This window comes from Dipodomys spectabilis, unplaced genomic scaffold (assembly GCF_019054845.1).
Source record: "Dipodomys spectabilis isolate Male_0828 unplaced genomic scaffold, ASM1905484v1 ptg000032l, whole genome shotgun sequence".
NCBI lineage: Eukaryota > Metazoa > Chordata > Mammalia > Rodentia > Heteromyidae > Dipodomys > Dipodomys spectabilis.
Genome location: NW_024870709.1, coordinates 3555663 through 3572920, shown reverse-complemented (window position 1 = coordinate 3572920; position 17258 = coordinate 3555663). Strand labels below are relative to the sequence as shown.

The 17258-nt window shown below is 36.5% G+C and overlaps 1 protein-coding gene across 4 annotated transcripts in view; it reads right to left on the bottom strand.

Moving 5' to 3' along the window:
- LOC122105645 (amyloid beta precursor protein) overlaps positions 1-17258 on the bottom strand; it is a 211365-nt gene that overhangs the window by 91810 nt on the left and 102297 nt on the right. For all 4 annotated transcript variants that reach the window (XM_042676972.1, XM_042676973.1, XM_042676970.1 and 1 more), the window contains exon 6: positions 2716-2918. In XM_042676972.1, coding sequence (XP_042532906.1) covers positions 2716-2918 — 203 coding nt within the window. The remainder of the gene's footprint in view (positions 1-2715; positions 2919-17258) is intronic.

The window sequence follows — 17258 nt, the reverse complement described above, 5'->3', positions numbered from 1 at the left end:
GCATTTTGACTGTAAATTTGTGTTTCAAATAGGGTCTCTTGCTTTTGTTCAAGCTGGATGTGAATGCTGATCTTTGTACATCTGCCTCCTGAGTAGCTGAGATTACAAAGGTGTTTTTGAGATAAGGTCTTGCTAACTTTTGTCTGTGGTGGCCTTAAATCTTCCTATCTCTATATCAGGGACAGATAGGAAGTTTGAACTAGTTACCTTATAAGTTTAGTTACTGCTTTTCCAAAAGCTCTAGGTAGAGGTATTTAAATGATTTTAACTGCTTTTGTCTTTCTAAATAAAATATGCTAACATATATTTCCCTATGTTGTATATTACTACTTACCTATACTACACATAAAACTGGAAAAATAGAAGGACATGACTAACACAGAAGTTAACAAGACTACTAGAGTATGGCCTTAATTTTATACATTGTTTCTCACTATACTGCATAAATTACATAACTATGTGTCACTTGAATCCAAATTTCTTCATTGTCTATGATAGTAGCCCACGAATTCAGGAATAGATTCTGAATTAATACCTGGTGAATTTGTCATTCTCAGTTAATACTCATACTTGCTAACTTGGCATTGAAGGCCTTCACACTTGGTTCCAAAATAATTTCACAACTTCTTTAGTACAGGACATTTGCTTTAGCTGTGTGTCCCAAACATGTTATGTATCTTCCTACAGCACCTTATTGATTTTACTATTTCTTGTTAATTCTAATGGGTTCTATAACAAAATTCACCAGCCAACACCACAATGAGCTCTTCTTGTCCTACTTCAGAATCCATGGAACCTTTTGTCATGCAACCAGTAGCTGTCCCTTACTCATCGAGGAGGGCTCCATGTGTATATTTCTTATATAGCAGGTGATTTATATTTCTTTGCTTTGATTTCCCACTAGACCTTAACACTCATGAGGACTGGCCAGCCTGGGCATTCATATCTGAAGTTCCACTTAGCTGAGCAAAAAGGGTTTATATCAAACAAATGCTACAAACATAAATGTTGAGTAAATACATTTGAACTGTTATATAAATAGCTATGTGGATGAAGATCAAAGAACTTTGGTCCCTACTATAATGTATAGTCATACACTGTATGGGTTTACGGATGAGAAGCCTGAAAAAAAAAAACTGACTATCCCAAGCTGCAGAAATAAGAGCTAACAACTTGATTTGACCAGATTGAACACTGTTGCAAATTATCCTGGAAAATGATGACTCAAGTATTTGAGGAACAGCCATTTAAATAAAGTTGACATCTGCTTGCATATCTGTTTATATGTTAAAATGAATGACATTCAGTAGGGAATGATAAAGTTAAACAATAGTTATAGAACGACATTTCCTTAAAGAATATACATTACTTCTATTGGATTCTGAGCCAACTAGGAAAATTCAACTCAGAGGAATCTGTTATAACAGCTACAAATGAAAAACAGAACTCAAAAACCCTATGTTAAGGAAGCCAGACAACACAATGTATGAATAACTTAATATTCATAAAAGGAAAAACCTGTGGAGACAGTAGATTTGCTTTTTCTTTTTGGGGAGATATAAGTGAGCAGTGATGAACTTGAATGGAGATGGGTAGTTACTGTAATGGTGAACTGTTTTAAGACTGGACTAGCATGGTTAAACAACTGGGTAAATTTATTAAAGTCACTGAATTATACTTAGAATGAGTGTATTTTATAACACCAAATTATCTTAATAAAGTTGTTAAAAAATGCAACAAAGGGAAGAGATATTAACAGCAATAAAAACTAAAGTACTTTAGACAGGTATCACTGCCCACTTAAAGCTCCAATACAACAATGAAGCTGAAATCATTACATCTTAATAAAAAAGTAAAAGGCTTTCTTTCATTTTTTATTAAGATAGTAAGTAACTATAGTAGATAATGTTTGTGAATGAACTCTAAAAGTACTAGAATACATTAAAATTTAGTCACTCCATATTTACTTAGTTTAGTTCTACAGAATTCTTTGAGTATCTGCAAAACAAATTTAGAGCCTTTATGCAACTTGACTTGAAACATAGACTAGTTGCCATAACATTTGATGGTTTAGGCAAAGTGAATTTCATGGAGACAAAAAGGAAATTTTTTGGTTCCTTTGGTTTGTAACATTCTCTACAAGGACATCAATCAGTTCAACAGGAAATAAAGTTTTGGATATGAATACTATATCTTCTTCTTCCAATTAAGTGATTTAACCATACCACAAATCATCCAAATTAAATTCCACGGCACAAAATAATGTGACACTTGCCAATTTTCCTTAGTAAAATCTAATTACAATTACTCATGCAACTAAGAGATATTTTTATAAAAAGCATATAAGCTCATTTCTCTTCATCAGACAGAGTAAAGCCCAGTTTTCATACTCAAGTTGCTCAGTCTCAGTGGTACAGGAGACAATGATGTTGAGATGACTCTAACTAGGTAGAGTTCTGTAAGATGATCTGGGATATCCTAAGCAGCATATACAGGCACAGAATAAACTATGTAATCAAGAATTCATATTGTTTAAAATTAATGGCTATTCAACCAGTCAAGCAAATGAAAAAAAAAAAAAAAACAAGACTAAGAAGTCCTGTTATTTTCTGTATTGGGGAAGTGTAAACTGAAATTTTCAACTGATAGAAAATTTGTTTTCACACCAATAAAAACAGCAAACAAATGAAAGAAGCCACATGGACAGTGGATTACCTCGGACCACCTCTTCCACAGACTCTGTGGTGGTGGTGGTGGTGGTGGCAATGCTGGTGGTTCTCTCCTTCGCCTCTTCGTAGGGTTCTTCAGCCTCCTCTTCTACCTCATCACCATCTTCCACATCCTCGTCATCATCAGCTTCTTCCTCTTCAACATCAGCCACATCCTCCTCCTCTGCTACTTCTACTACTTTGTCTTCACTGTAAGAACAAACAAATAACTGTGAAGTAGTCAAATAAACAAAAGAGAAAAACCAACGAGAAACTTTGGTCATTCTCAAAGGGACTGAAGACAAGTCTGAATCCAGCAGGTCCAAGGAGAAATTGAGCTCATTAGATCTGCAAAACTTTTTACACTTGGAGACAGCTTGGGCAGGTGCAAAAAGAGCATCATGTTTCCAATTACATGACCTACCAGAAAAGGCCAAATTACACGGATCATGGAAAGATCAATGGCTACCAGGGGTTCAAGCAGACAGCAGAAAGGATGAGTGAGTGGAGCATAAAGTATTTTTAAGGCAGCGCAACTACTCTGGTATTGTAATGGCATCATGCATTTGTCAAAATTCACACAACAGATAACTTGAATATAAAATGAGTACTGGTTATTGATAATGTATTAATAATGGTTCAGATATACCATATTAATGCAAAATGGTTAAGAAAAAGAAGGAACTTGGAAATAATAGCTATAAGAAGGCAGAGAAGAATCTTTATATTTTCAGATCAGTGCTCTGTAAACTTAAAACTACTCTATAAAATTAATCTATCAAAGAGGGAAAGGAGGGACTAAACATACTAAAACCGAGTTTCCTATATAAGATAGGAATTATTTCTCATAGCATATATGAAAGAAGACCACAGTGCCTGCAGAGTAGCCAAGTGTAGTCCCTGTCACTAGAGGTTTAAACTGGATGTGGAAGGGCAAGAAGAAACTGACAAGTTAATCTAGAATCTACAATTTGTTATGGATGCCTACTGAAATTACCTGGCCAGGCTCCCTGCTCTTTATCTGATATTTCATTGTCTCTCAAGTAAGCATCAGACTTAGCTAGAATACTTATTAAAACACAGCTCAGCAGACACATGTACCCCAATGGTTTTGAATCAGTGGGTCTGAGAGGAGTCCTGAGAACCTGCATTTCTGAGATGCTGCAATATAATATGATGCTGTTTGTTAGTGAACAAAATTCTGAAAATCAAAGAAACACAGAACACTAAGAATGATGGCCAAAGATACCCAGAACCCCACAGTAAAATTTGGAAGAGGGTCAGAAATAGTGTTCATGGCACAAAATATCTTTATACAGATATACAAATGGAAAATAATAAATCAGAAGGACTAAGTAGCCAGAGAAGGCCACACTGAGAATAAAATTTTAAAGGCCTGTTAATAAATCCTTGTGGAAATCACATATCTGCTCTGGAAGGCCTGGTTATTCCACAGTTGGAAAGAAGATAAAGGGAAATGAGAATGTATAAGTGTTAGATACTGAAAGGCTAGTTACACATCATTTGATAGGAGAGTGTAGGGGAGAGAGAAAGAGAGAGAGAGACAGACAGACAGACAGAGACAGAGACAGAGAGAGAAGAGAGAGAGACAGAGAGAGACCCTTGATCAAACCACTAAAGGAAAAAAGACTTGGTTATAGTTAAGAATTTCAACCACCAGAGCAGTTCCCAGGGATCTATATGAGAAGCAATACCATACTAACGGGATTAAGAACTGCTGTCATTTTGTTGTGTTCAGAAAAACAACAACAGTAAGGGAGTTGTTACCTGTGCTGATTCTAGCCAACAAACAGAATTTCTCAGTTTGGGGGAGAAGCCTTGAGAATTTGGCATGCTTGTATCAGCCTTTTAGACTATGGGACACTATGGAAGAAACTAGAGCTTAGCTTACTCTTGTCAGAAAAGGAAAACAGTTCCATCTATAATCTAAAGGACAGAAGGAAGGTGGTTCTGGAAATTTGAAAGACTTTCAATGTCTGACAGGAAGGTTACAAGAAACTAAAAATGGGAAAATAGAGATGGATATGACAATAGTAGGAATATTCTGATTACTTCCCAATTTAAAAGTTGAATAAAGATGTGCATGACTTCCTTGTATAGGAATACATAGGATACAGAATGCATAGGATACAGAACTTAGGAAAAGAGTCCTTTTACAAAATACGTAGGACTCCCCACTTGGACAGCTTCCTGAGTCTAGTTAAATATAATGCAAGCATAATGAAAAAACATACTCAAACATGTCTGAAGCATCTGGCTAGAGAAGAAAAAGAAAGGTACTAGTAAGGACAATTTATTTGTGTCTTAATGCATAAATCATTAATATAGAGAAGATCATAACTAGTTCTTTTCACTGTGAATGTGAGATAGGAAAACACTGGCATTGATAATCAGATGGTGTAAGCCTTCATCTGCTTAGATAAAATAAGGTGAAATAACTGATTTCTTAATTCCCTGCTCAAAAATTCTGAAGCAGAAGTCTATTGCCTGAGGCAATATTTCAAAAGAATACGTAATAGTTGACTCAGCTGGCCCAATTTTTTTTTCCAGAATACCACTTTTGAATTCTACTGAGTCCCAATGTTGTACAACTAGTGAGTAATAAAGATAACTTGATGTACATCATCAGTGAGTTTACTGTGGTTCAGATTTCTTCTTTATTCAAAATGAATCATTAGGTATAATATGGGATAGTTCTCCATTTTAAGTGGAAAATTCAAGGAAAGCTGGGAGTATGGGGCTAATAAGCTAGTATTCCTCTTGAACCATGATTGCAGGAACAAGGTCCAACTATATGATCTATGCTTAAGATACCAAAGGGGATATAGAAACCAGGACCCTGGACCTACGCCGGTGCCTCCCCAGAATTCTTTGTATGTTGCTGTTAAGGCTCCAAAGAGAAAAGATATGCCTATGGGAAGAGCTGTTTATAGTGATTTGCATTCTGCTATTTGTCTAGCCATCAAACAGAGGGAATTACATGCCCATTATGGATTGCTGCATCTGCTTGTGTAATTTACTGGCATAATAGCAAGGAGCAGAAATACATAATAGTTCAACTGGTAGAGGAATTAAATTACGTGCCCTAGGAGAACTCAGGTCCAGTTCTTAATACCATAGCTTTGATTTCTAGAATTAAATTTCAGTGCCCATGAATTCAATTATCAATTGGGATACTATTTAAAGCAGAAATATGTGATTGTGTTTTAATGATGTCACATCTTCTCCAAGAAAGCAAACCATGCCAACACCGTGATTTCAAATTATGTCAGAAAACAACAGGAGGGGAAAAAAAAATCTTACTTTTCTGTTACCACTTAAAATCACAGACAGCTGCTTTGTGATGTGATTAAGGTGATCTGGTTTTGAAAAGAAAACCCAAGCGAGAAGTTTATGAATATATGAGACTGAACACTACATAGCAATTCTTTGTAAAAAAAAAACAAAAAACTAAAACCTCACAATACAGTATCAGTGAATAGACTGGTAGAATATTCAGACCACATTCATAGACTTGAAGGGCTGTCTGTCCACAGCAGATGGCTTTTCCAGGTCTTAAATACTAATAACGAGAAATACTCCAACAAAGAGAAAAGGTTCCGCAAATGCTGAACATCCAGGGAGCATGAGATGCAATCAGAAGGTCAAAGGACTTACTAGACGGAAATGAATCATTGATGAAAAAAAATTATGTGTCAGCATGAAAAGTTTTACTTTGGTGAAAGATAATCCATATCACAAAGATGATCCTCCTTTCATTTTCATATGAAGGCTGACTTCGACATAATCCCACTTGCAGTTGCCTCTGAGAGTCTCTTTAGATAGCATTATTCACATACCAATTTTATTCTTAATACAACTATGCAAAGTAATTCATCTTCTGCATAGTCTAAAAAAAGTCATATGTCAAGCCAGGTGCCAGTGGCTCATGCCTGTAACCCTAGCTTTTCAGGAGGCTGAGATCTGAAGATCATGGTTCAAAAGTCAGGCCAGGTAGAAAAAAATTTGTGACACTCATATTATCCAATTACTACCTCCCCCCACCAAGAAGAGCCAGAAGAGCAGCTGTGGCTCAAATGATAGACCTTTAGCCTTGAGCAAAAGCTCAGGGACAGTACTCAGACCCTGAGTTCAAGACTGCACACACACAAAAAAAGTCATATGACAATCTGAAAAAGGTAAAATGATAGAAACAGAAAAAGACTAATACAGTACTTTCCAGGGATTAAAAAGAGGGGAGCAACAGGAAGATCACTGAGGCTTTTTAGGGCAATGAAATTGTTCAGAATGACCCTATAATGGTGGCCAAGTAGCATTATCCAAACAGACCATCCTGGTGGGCAGAACAAGAGCAGGGTCATTGGGAATGGAGAAGTAAGAGCCATACGGGATATCTCTAAACTCCCCATCCAATTTGGCTGAGAAGCAGAACAAGGTCCCTGAAGAAATTAAACAAAGTCTTAAGAAGCTACATTTACTCAAGAGGAAAAGGAAAGGGAGGAATGAGAAAAATGGAAGAGGATGCATAACTGTGTAACACTGCAAAAAGATATGAGGGTAGTGTAGAGGAATTCAGCAGAAGCTGACGATCAATATGGGGCTGGGAAGGAAGAGGGGGTGGCACTATCAGGAAGGAGGTGTTCCTAGAGGAGGATAAGGAAGAGTGAATAATGTTGAAATATATTATTTGCAACTATGAAAGCAGAACAAAGAAACCTACGGAGGATGCTATTTGTTAGGGGGAAGGGTACAGGACAAGTCGATGGAGTGATGAAACCGATTGTGTTAGCATATGTGGAAATGTATCTGTGAAATCCTTCCCTATGTAACTGGAAAAAAGTCTAGTTTTTAAAAAGCTGCATTTACTCCCTGTAAAGATTCCACTTTTCCCTTCTTCTATTGTGGGGAAAATGAAGAAAGAGAGGAGACTATGGAAAAAGAAAGAGGATGGGTAACTGTGTAACATACCGAAAACATATGAAAGAAGCACAGAGAAGCTCAAAAAAAAAATCTGATCAATCAGGGACATGAGATGAAATTGACTTTAAGCAGAAATATGTCAAGGCCCACTGTACTTTGACAAGTGATGGGCTGGTAGAAGCATGGAGGGCATACGGGTGAAGGAGTGACAGGTGAGGATGATGAGGGAAGTGAAGATTTTGAGAAATAACGAAATGAAGGGGGGGGGGTGGGAAGATTAATCTTATATTTCAAGATGGAGAGAAGGGATGGAGATGGTTACTAATGGCAACAGAGGCTACATCAGAAAGAGCCAGGCACCAAGAAACAGAAGTGAATAGATGTAGCTTTGATTATGAGAGATCGGAGAGACGGTGAGGCACTGCGGAAGAAGTATCTGGTAGACAGCTGGAGATAAGGACTAGAAATTTGGACCAAAAGTACAAAGATCTGCCAGGCAATGTTTTTCTATTCCTATTAAGCAGCATTGCATATTTTTGCTTTTCTTTTTTTTAAGCCCAAGAGCTACCACTCCCGAAAGCCACAGATAATAGACCAGATGGACACTCACTGGGTATACTGCTAATATGCTCCACTATGATATCACAGAGCAGTGGAAACAGAATCTGGTTTTGGAAATATAATTACATGGTTTCTCTTCTTCCTTCTCTCTCCACAAATGTTTCAAGACTGTTTCCCAACTCAGAGATCTATGTAAAAAATTTTCCTGAGAAGATATTTTCTATTGGCATTTATGAGCCTACTTATGAACCATGTCCAAAACAACCATGTGTGACTATATATTACAAGACTCCCACCAGATGCCTGAAATAATCCGTGGACCCTATACAATCTATATATTTTCTTATACAATATGCCTGTCAAAAAGTATAATTTATAATAGTAAAGCACTAACAATAATAAAAAATCATAATAGACCATAATAGAAGTTATGAGAATATGTGCCCTTTTCTCTAAATATTTATTATACTATACTCAGCCTTTCCCTTTCTTATAATGATGTGAGACAACACTTTATGGTTTTTCCTAGCAAATACAAACTGCCAACATCACTACTTTTGCACTATGGAGGCATTATTTAGTAAAATAAGGGTTATCTATGATACTTCACCCATTGACCTGATAATTGAGATATCTACAGAGACTAGCCATCCAGTGTGGATCTCCTGGAAAAAGGAGTTGTTTGTATACAGAGAAGAATGGAGCAGATGCCACAGATCTTGCCATGCTTCTCAAAATACAATGGGATTTAAATTCTATGCATTGTTTCTTTCTAGAATCGTAATGTTGAGATCACAGAAATCAAAACTATGAATAAGGGAAACTATAAGAAAATTCATTTTTTTCAGCAAATGTTAGTCAAAACTGGCTATGTTCCAAAAATCACCTAAATGGGAGGCTCTAAAAGGGAAAAATGTAAGTTCTTAGTCTTCAGAGCTTACATTTTATTGGGCAAGAAAATGATAACCAAGAGAATGCTAGAACATGATTCCCTGGTCCCTTGAGAAGATCAGATAAACATATACAGACAAAGGATACAGAAATCAAAAACAGTATCAACAAGTGTAAGGGGAATCACAGAAAGTGCAGGACAAAGGGTGAACCAATGCAGCAGTAGTGCTGACATGAACTTTACAGCTTGGTGGGAGAGGGGTTGTGGAGGGGGGAAGCTGGAGAAAATGAGGGAGCGAGTAACACTGTTCAAAAGGAAATGTACTCATTACCTTGCTTAGGTAACTATCACCCTCTGTTTGCCACCTTTACAATAAAAATTTTAAAAAAATGCAAAAACATGATTAGCGTCAGGATGGAAATAAATATGCTGCAGAGATTGAAGATAAGGAGGACAGAAGAATGAACAGTGGAATTCATTCACAAAAGATGGAAATAAACCTAACAGGATCCTGGGAAAAATCTCTGGTCTTCAGTGAGATGTGTTCACCCTGCGATGAAGGCTTGTCATGGTGACTTGTCTGATACTAAATCAGCAGAAAAAGGATGAAGATAGTAGTTAAAATGAAGGCCTGGCAGAAAGAACCTGTTCAGTAAGTGTCATCATTCTCACAGGCTGAAAGCCAAGCTTCATTGTTTTTACTTTGTACTTTCGGTATATTGGAAGGCCAAGACTGTATCAGTATCTGGGGGGTTGTAATTGAGGCTTATGTATCCATACACTCCACATTCTGTTTGCTGTATAGAGAATGGTTTAGCGAATGGGGGAAAGGGGAGGTAGATAGAAGACAGATAGCAAGAGCTAAAATTAGTAGGCTACTGCAGTAACACTAGCAAGAAATAGTGATACTTTAGAATTGTATTTAGAAAAAATGGACAGAAATGGATGAAACCAGAACTGAATCTGCAGAAGGGACAGATGTGAGCCGCAAGTTCAAAGGTTAATAACTTCACAGGAAGTGTGGGCCACTGAAGATTAAATAGCTTTGAGAGAACCAAGATGGAGTGGACAGTAGGGGAAGGAAACACTTCTGGAGACATGCAGCATTCCTACACTTAGGATATTACCAAATAGAATTTGGGATGGAGAAATAAATCTTGGACTTGTCCACTCACAACTGGTATTGAAAGCAAAGGCATAGATTATAGAAAGGAACAGAAAGGAAAATACCATAAAAATCTAAAGAGGGTAACAAGAATTTAACAGATGAGATCCAAAACAAACAAACAAACAAAAAAAAACAAGAAATAGTGATGACCAGAGAGTTACAAATCAAAGATCAACAACAATAATTCAAAAAATCCCGAGCAAAAAATGAGTAAGAAAAAAATAGGTTAGAAATGACAATGATGAATAAGTTACATTAGAAAAAGGGTTTCTGAGAAATGGCAGGGATGATGGATTCTAATGGTATATTTATTGGTCATGAAGTGTTTTACAATGATCAATTTGTCCTATGGAAGCTTGGATTTCTGAGGCCAGTGATGACTGAACCTATTCTGGTAGTCTGATTGGACAGCAAATGGAGTTGCCTGCCACTACTACTAATGGCAGTATCACTTGGTTTAGGAGTCACAGCCAAAGACCACCAATGTCTTAAACACAGTACCTGAAAGAATAACATATAGGAGTCCTTTACCAATGTACATGTGAGAAAACATGATCCTCAAATGGACAGAAGCAAAAAAGACCAATGTAGTACTATGGTTTGTGCGCTGCATTGGTAAGGGAGCTTCAGCACCATGGAGATGTATATGAGACTGGACTCTTAATGTGATAGGAAGCTAAAACTGCTGTGTCTATGGTCTTAGCATCTTAGGTGTCTGTGATTAGCTCTGCCCTCATTAAATAACATTAAATGCAATGTTGCTCTCCTGGGATTACCTTGTAAACACATTTTCATAAAATCAAAGTGCTTCATTACCACTTCTGATATGTGTATGACTCTTTGGCTCCAATTTTCCTATAATAGTAGCTATAAAATTCTCCTGAGAACTGATGGAGGCTAACCGATTAACAGAATAGTCCAAGGCTGTACAATGGAAAACAAGGAACAACATATTCCAGGAGGTAGGAAATTAACACTGTGATATAGTTTCTCTTACTTGTTGGAGTTTAAGATACAATAATTCTGCTATTTCTGATATAAATACAAAATTGCAGGCCTTGAAACATAATTTCAGAGTTGAAAGTAGAACGACTTCATTGCTATTTGAATAGCTACTACATTTCTATTTAAAATGTCCAAGAGCCCAATTAATTCTACCTTAGTTTTATTAGTCATTTTCCAATAGGAAATCAGGTATTTTAGTATTTTGCTTGTCTAGGTTTAAAAAAACAAATACTCTCACATGTTTAAATTAATAAAAATATCTTAATTATTTACTACTAAAATAGACTCTAATAATGTTCTCAACCTCCTCCAGGACAAGAGCTTAAGAATTCATTATCTGTTACCATTGATTATAATAATTATAAGGCCTATACTTTTAAGAGTTTTTAAAAAGAAAAGGGAGCACAGTATAATAGCCAAGAGACAATAGGTAAAACTAATGATTTGACTGAAAACCCATCAACCTCACAATGGCCCTGACCTCACTCAGGACATTTTATGTTAGAAACATCCCTATATGTTTTACCAGTTCCTTACGTTTCCTCATCTATTACTTATTAGTTCTGAAAGAACACATTGTTATTAGGTTACCTCAATTTTCCCCATGTTAGAGGTAAAGTCACACACTTAAGAAGGTATATTAAAGCACACTTTTCACCTTCAAAGATATTAGCAGAGGTCATCTTACTTACTAACAAGTATTTTCTTTCCTTACCTAGTTGTGTAAGTTCTAGGGATTATATTCAGCTTAATGAGATAGCTCATCATTTATAATTTCACATTTTATAAGAGATCCCCTAAAAATATGGCTCCATAAATATGGAGAAGTAAAGAGAAAACTTTGGGAACTTTGCTTACCTATAATCAAAGGAATACTTTTGAATTTAAAATATTTTCCTAAAGACTGACTTCTTTCTAAACATAGATATATTATAATTCATGGTGGACTATTCATAGTAGTTTATACTATATGGTTCTAGTAAGAAAAGTATCTTTAGATCTAATACACTGAATATATAGATTTTGAGTTGAAAGCAAATCTAGCTAGCTAGCTAGCTATACTAGAGATTGAATTTATGGCCGCACACAGTCAAGTAAATTCTCTACCATCTGAGCTATACCCCCAGTTGTTTTTTTTTAAGATAGGGTCATATGTTTTTGCACAGGTGGCCTGGTACTGTGATCCTCTTCTCTCTCTTGCATAGCAGGAATTATAGTTATATCCCACCATACCTGGTCTGTTTTTTGTTGTTGTTGTTTTTTGTTTTTGTTTTGTTTTTTAGGTACAAGACTGAGACTTGAACTAGAGACCTGATGCTGTCACCCATTGCCAATGCTCTACCAACTGAGCCACTCCTCCAACCCCTTGTTTATGAGAAAAGGTCTTGCCAACTTTTTCCCATGCTAGACTGTCAGTCCGTCCGTCTGCCTGTCTATCCATCTATCCATCCATCAGTCCATTCATATGTCTGTCTGTCCATCTATCCATCCATCCGTCGGTTCATCTATCCGTCTGTCCATTCATCTGTCTGTCTATTCATCTGACTGTCTGTCCATCCATTTGTCCATCTGCCTGTCTGTCCATCTGTTCATCCATCAGTCCATTCCATCTGTCTGTCTGTCCATCTATCCATCCATCCATCTGACCATCAGTCCGTCTGTCAGTTCATCTGTCCATCCATCAGTCAGTTCACCTATCCGTCTGTCCATCTGTCTGTCCATTCATCCATCTGTCTGTCCATCCATCTGTCCATCTGCCTGTCTGTCCATCTGCTCATCCATCCATCTGTCCATCCCTCTGTCCATCCATGTCTGTCGGTACATCTGATCATTCATCTGTGGAGCCATCTGTCCATCTGTCTTTCTGTCTGTCCGTCCATCTGTAGCCTGTCTGTCCATCTGTCCATCGGTACATCTGTCTGTCCATCTGGCTATCCATCCATTCGTCCACCAGTCCGTCTAACCATCTCTCTGTATCTATGTCTGTCCATTTGTCTTTCTGTCCATCTGTATGTCTGTCCATCTGTTTTTCTGTCTGTCCATCTGCCTGTCTGTCCGTCCGTCCGTATTGCAGTTCTATTAATTACTCCCAAATAACATGAATTACATGTGTGCCCCACTGTTACTTTTTAAAGATCATTTATACTTATGGCAATAAAATCTGAAATGAACAAGGCTTTTTTACGCTCAAGATGACAATATCCAGATATTCAACAAGAAATTATTGTTTTGTTGTTATGCCAGAAGAGAGTTAAAAATCATGTCTATATTTTCCTACTGTTGTGTAGCTTAGGAAATTTGAAAGCTGAATTAAGAGAGAGGAGTTCTTGCATCAATGGCTTAAAAATCCCTAGTAATAGCAAATAGAAACACCTAAAATCATTCTTACAAATGTGCTGTTTGAGGACTCCTCATTGACTTCCCATTACTTTCACTGACCAAAACAACAGCACACCAGCCCTGAACTGTGAAGGAATCCTTTCTCCTAGCCACAACCTGATTGAAGACCAAAACAAACCCCATGATTTGGCTTCACATCTGTAACCGGTTAAGTTCATTGAATTAATTTTTGTTTTTCTTCTTGACATAGACCTGACCCAAGTTTATTAAATACAGAAATTCAGCATGTTTAGTAAGACTTCAGAATTGGCAATCACTTTCCTCAAGAGAGAAACGAAAGCTCCTGCTATTCTCCTATTCATCATTTCCAAATTAGTGCCTTTATTTCAGTATAATAGTCAGATGGCCTCAAACAGTGCCAGCATCTGCCAAGCCAGTGCTGTGACAGTTACCTCTCAAAGCCATAAGCAGTTTCATCAAACCCATTCTTACTTGACCCATCCACTGACAAAAATGTACGGCTTTCATTTATCTTGATTTGCTTGTGACCTCTAAAGTTGGTATTTTTTTTCCCTCTCTTGGGCATGTAATACAACTTTTTTTAAATGCAAGGCAAAAAAGAAGCTGGAAGATTATCTACTGAAAGAATTTCATACAAGTAAGAAACTATATGACTAAATAAAGCATTCTTCTTTCTTGAATCCAATTTTAAAGGCAGAATGTCACAAATTCTTATAAATTCTCACAAAAGCCTGAGAGCAGGTAAGGTTGTGGAAAGCTTCATAAATTCTGGAGAACTGGAAGATGTTATATGTGAAACTTACTATTTAATCGTTTTATTTTAATGAAGTTTTCACAAACTCCCCCCAAAAAATGTAATTGTGAAATGCACCCTCTGTAATACTATCTGGTGTTAGTTTTGGGAAAATTTCTTGGGGCACAGAGACCATAATGACATTGGCTTTCAACTATATCCAGCATGCTGCCATGCACAAATCCAGCCTTAGCCAACACCATCTCTGCTGACTGAAAAGATGAACTGATCAAGAGAAACTGATCAAAACTCTGCTCCCTCTGCTGATCATAGCATCAAAAATAATTCTGACAGCCATGAGGCAGATGGATAAATTTTGACAGCACAATTAGCATAATTAAGGAGATAATTATAGAGCTAATAAATGGAAAACACATGTGCATAGTGTTAAAAATGAAAATTTTATCTTTTACCCACAATTAAAGGAATATGAGAAGTGACTAAGTAAAATTTGAGTCAAATCTCCATCTATCTATCTATCTAACTAGCTAGCTAGCTTACATTCTTAATTTGCAGGTACTAGGAATTGAATCAAGGGTCTTATTTTTGTTAGGCAAGCTCTCTAACACTTCAGTTAAGCCTCAATCCTTTTTGTTTGCATATCATTATCAAAATAAGATCTTGTTAAATTTTCCCAGGCTAGTCTCTAACTTGTAGAATTACATAAGTTTGCCACTATGCCTGACTCGTGGCTACACTTACATCAAATTATATGCATTTTTCCTCTGATGTAAACCCTCAAATTTTATAATATTTTAAATTTTATTTTTTGTGGTACTGAGGATAGTACTTTGACTTTCTAGCCAAGAGCTCCTTCACTTGAGTCATTACCCGAATCATACTGATTGTTTTTCAGATAGGTTCTCCCACTAACTTTGTTCTGTTGGCTTCAAACCACGATCCTCCTAGATTCACTTCCTAAGTATCTATGATTACAGTTGCACACCACCCTTTCAGGTTTAAATATTGTTCAAATCACATGTCACAGACAAATGTTTTTGTATGAAGATAAAATCTTCCATATTTCAAAACATATTTAATTTGTTCCAGAAAAAAATGTATTATTTCAATGTAGTAAAAATGGACAGTAGTAATGGCAATAAGAGGAAAAAATTTGATATAATGATTAGAATTAATTAATTAATTAGGTGCAAATCAGAAGTCTTAATTAAAATCCACGGCATATTTTGATCTTAACATCTTCTAGCTTTGGTGCAATTAGGAAGGTCTGTTTTGATTTCTATTTAGACGAAAACTATGCTGAAGAGGTGGGCTCTTAGTGTCTGCTTCTCTGTTCATGGGGAATCAGAGTGAAGCCAAACCTAAATGGAAGACTTTCTTCTAACAGAGCAATTTCTCTAGAGTTCCAATGTCAGAGAAATGTCTAAATCAGAGTTACTCATTCTCAGCACAATGGCCTTGGTTGCACGGCTGCCTAGAGCACTGTTAGATGGTTAGTAAGTAACAAGCAATGTTTCTAGCTCTACTCACAAAATATCAGTGGCATGTTCATTCTAACCCTTCACCCTCACGTGACATTCCCAAAGGTCTCTTGAACAGAAATCACACCCAGGTGAGAAATACTGCTCTATTTGTTCAATCCTTAAATCACAGCTAATAGAGTTTAGCTAGTCTCATGACTTACAACTTCAACTTCCTGAAATTACTGCCTACAGTTATTTTTATTAAAGTACTCTAACTTGACCCTAGAGCAGAAAAAACAAATTGCTAGTTCAAATAGGAAAGCCAATACAGAAACCCCTCCAAAATAGATATATATTCGACTGGTCATTAAAACTTCATTTTATTCAATTTTACTCAATGAAATAAAGATATGAAAGCAGTACCAACAGGTAAAGAGCTGAGAAGAAATTATAACATTTCTTATGGTCTGTGTTTTGAGTTATTTTGGTCAGTATGTCTTGGTTTTGCAATTTCTACTGCAATTTCAATTAATTATTTAATACTAACAAGGACAGTCTTAATTTTTTATAAGGTCAATTAATTTTGATTACATATGATGATGCTGAGCTACCATGACAACATTTGTGCACGTATGTGATGTGAATGTCACTTTCATACAACTCAAATATTTGTTGATCACCTAATATGAAAGAGATTGTACCACATGTTTTCATGCACCAACTCACACACTCTTGTGAATGCTTGGTAAGTAGGAGAGGCTGCTGGAAATATCATTAGTGTCTGTTGGACATAGTTTCTTGTTGAACAGTTCTGATTATCAGAAGAATTGATATTTTAACCTCAGACTTACTCTGTTGTAGAAAAAAGTAATCTGATAACACTCATTAGAATATGTCTAAACATATTGTTATTCTTAACCCTATTTTCCCCATAATTTATAGAATGTTCCTATTTTATCTTCCCAAGAATTACCTCATTATAATTTCCCAACTATTTCAAAATAACAGAAAAATGAAAGGAGGCTGGGACTTCCTGGAAAAATGGTGTAATATGGGGCTTTCTGCCTTGCTCTTATTCTAGTCCCAAAGCACGTATTATCTCACTGAACACTGCTGAAAATCAGACTGGACAGAAGGAGATATTCTGTAATTTCTAGATAAAGCAGAGGGTGATTACAAGTAGTCAGGAAAGTGGAATTTTGAGTCATCAGATGAGGGTATTCCAGATGAATTTCCTCAGGCACCAGAAAGGACAACAGAGAAATGTTTCTATAAGACCAAAAAAGGAAATACGGAATTCTCATCCACTTAGTCACTTGCAGGAAGGATATCACTTCTTAATATTGTGCCACAAACACCTGAACCACCTGCTGTTAAACAGATGTGGGACAATGTTCTCTCCTCT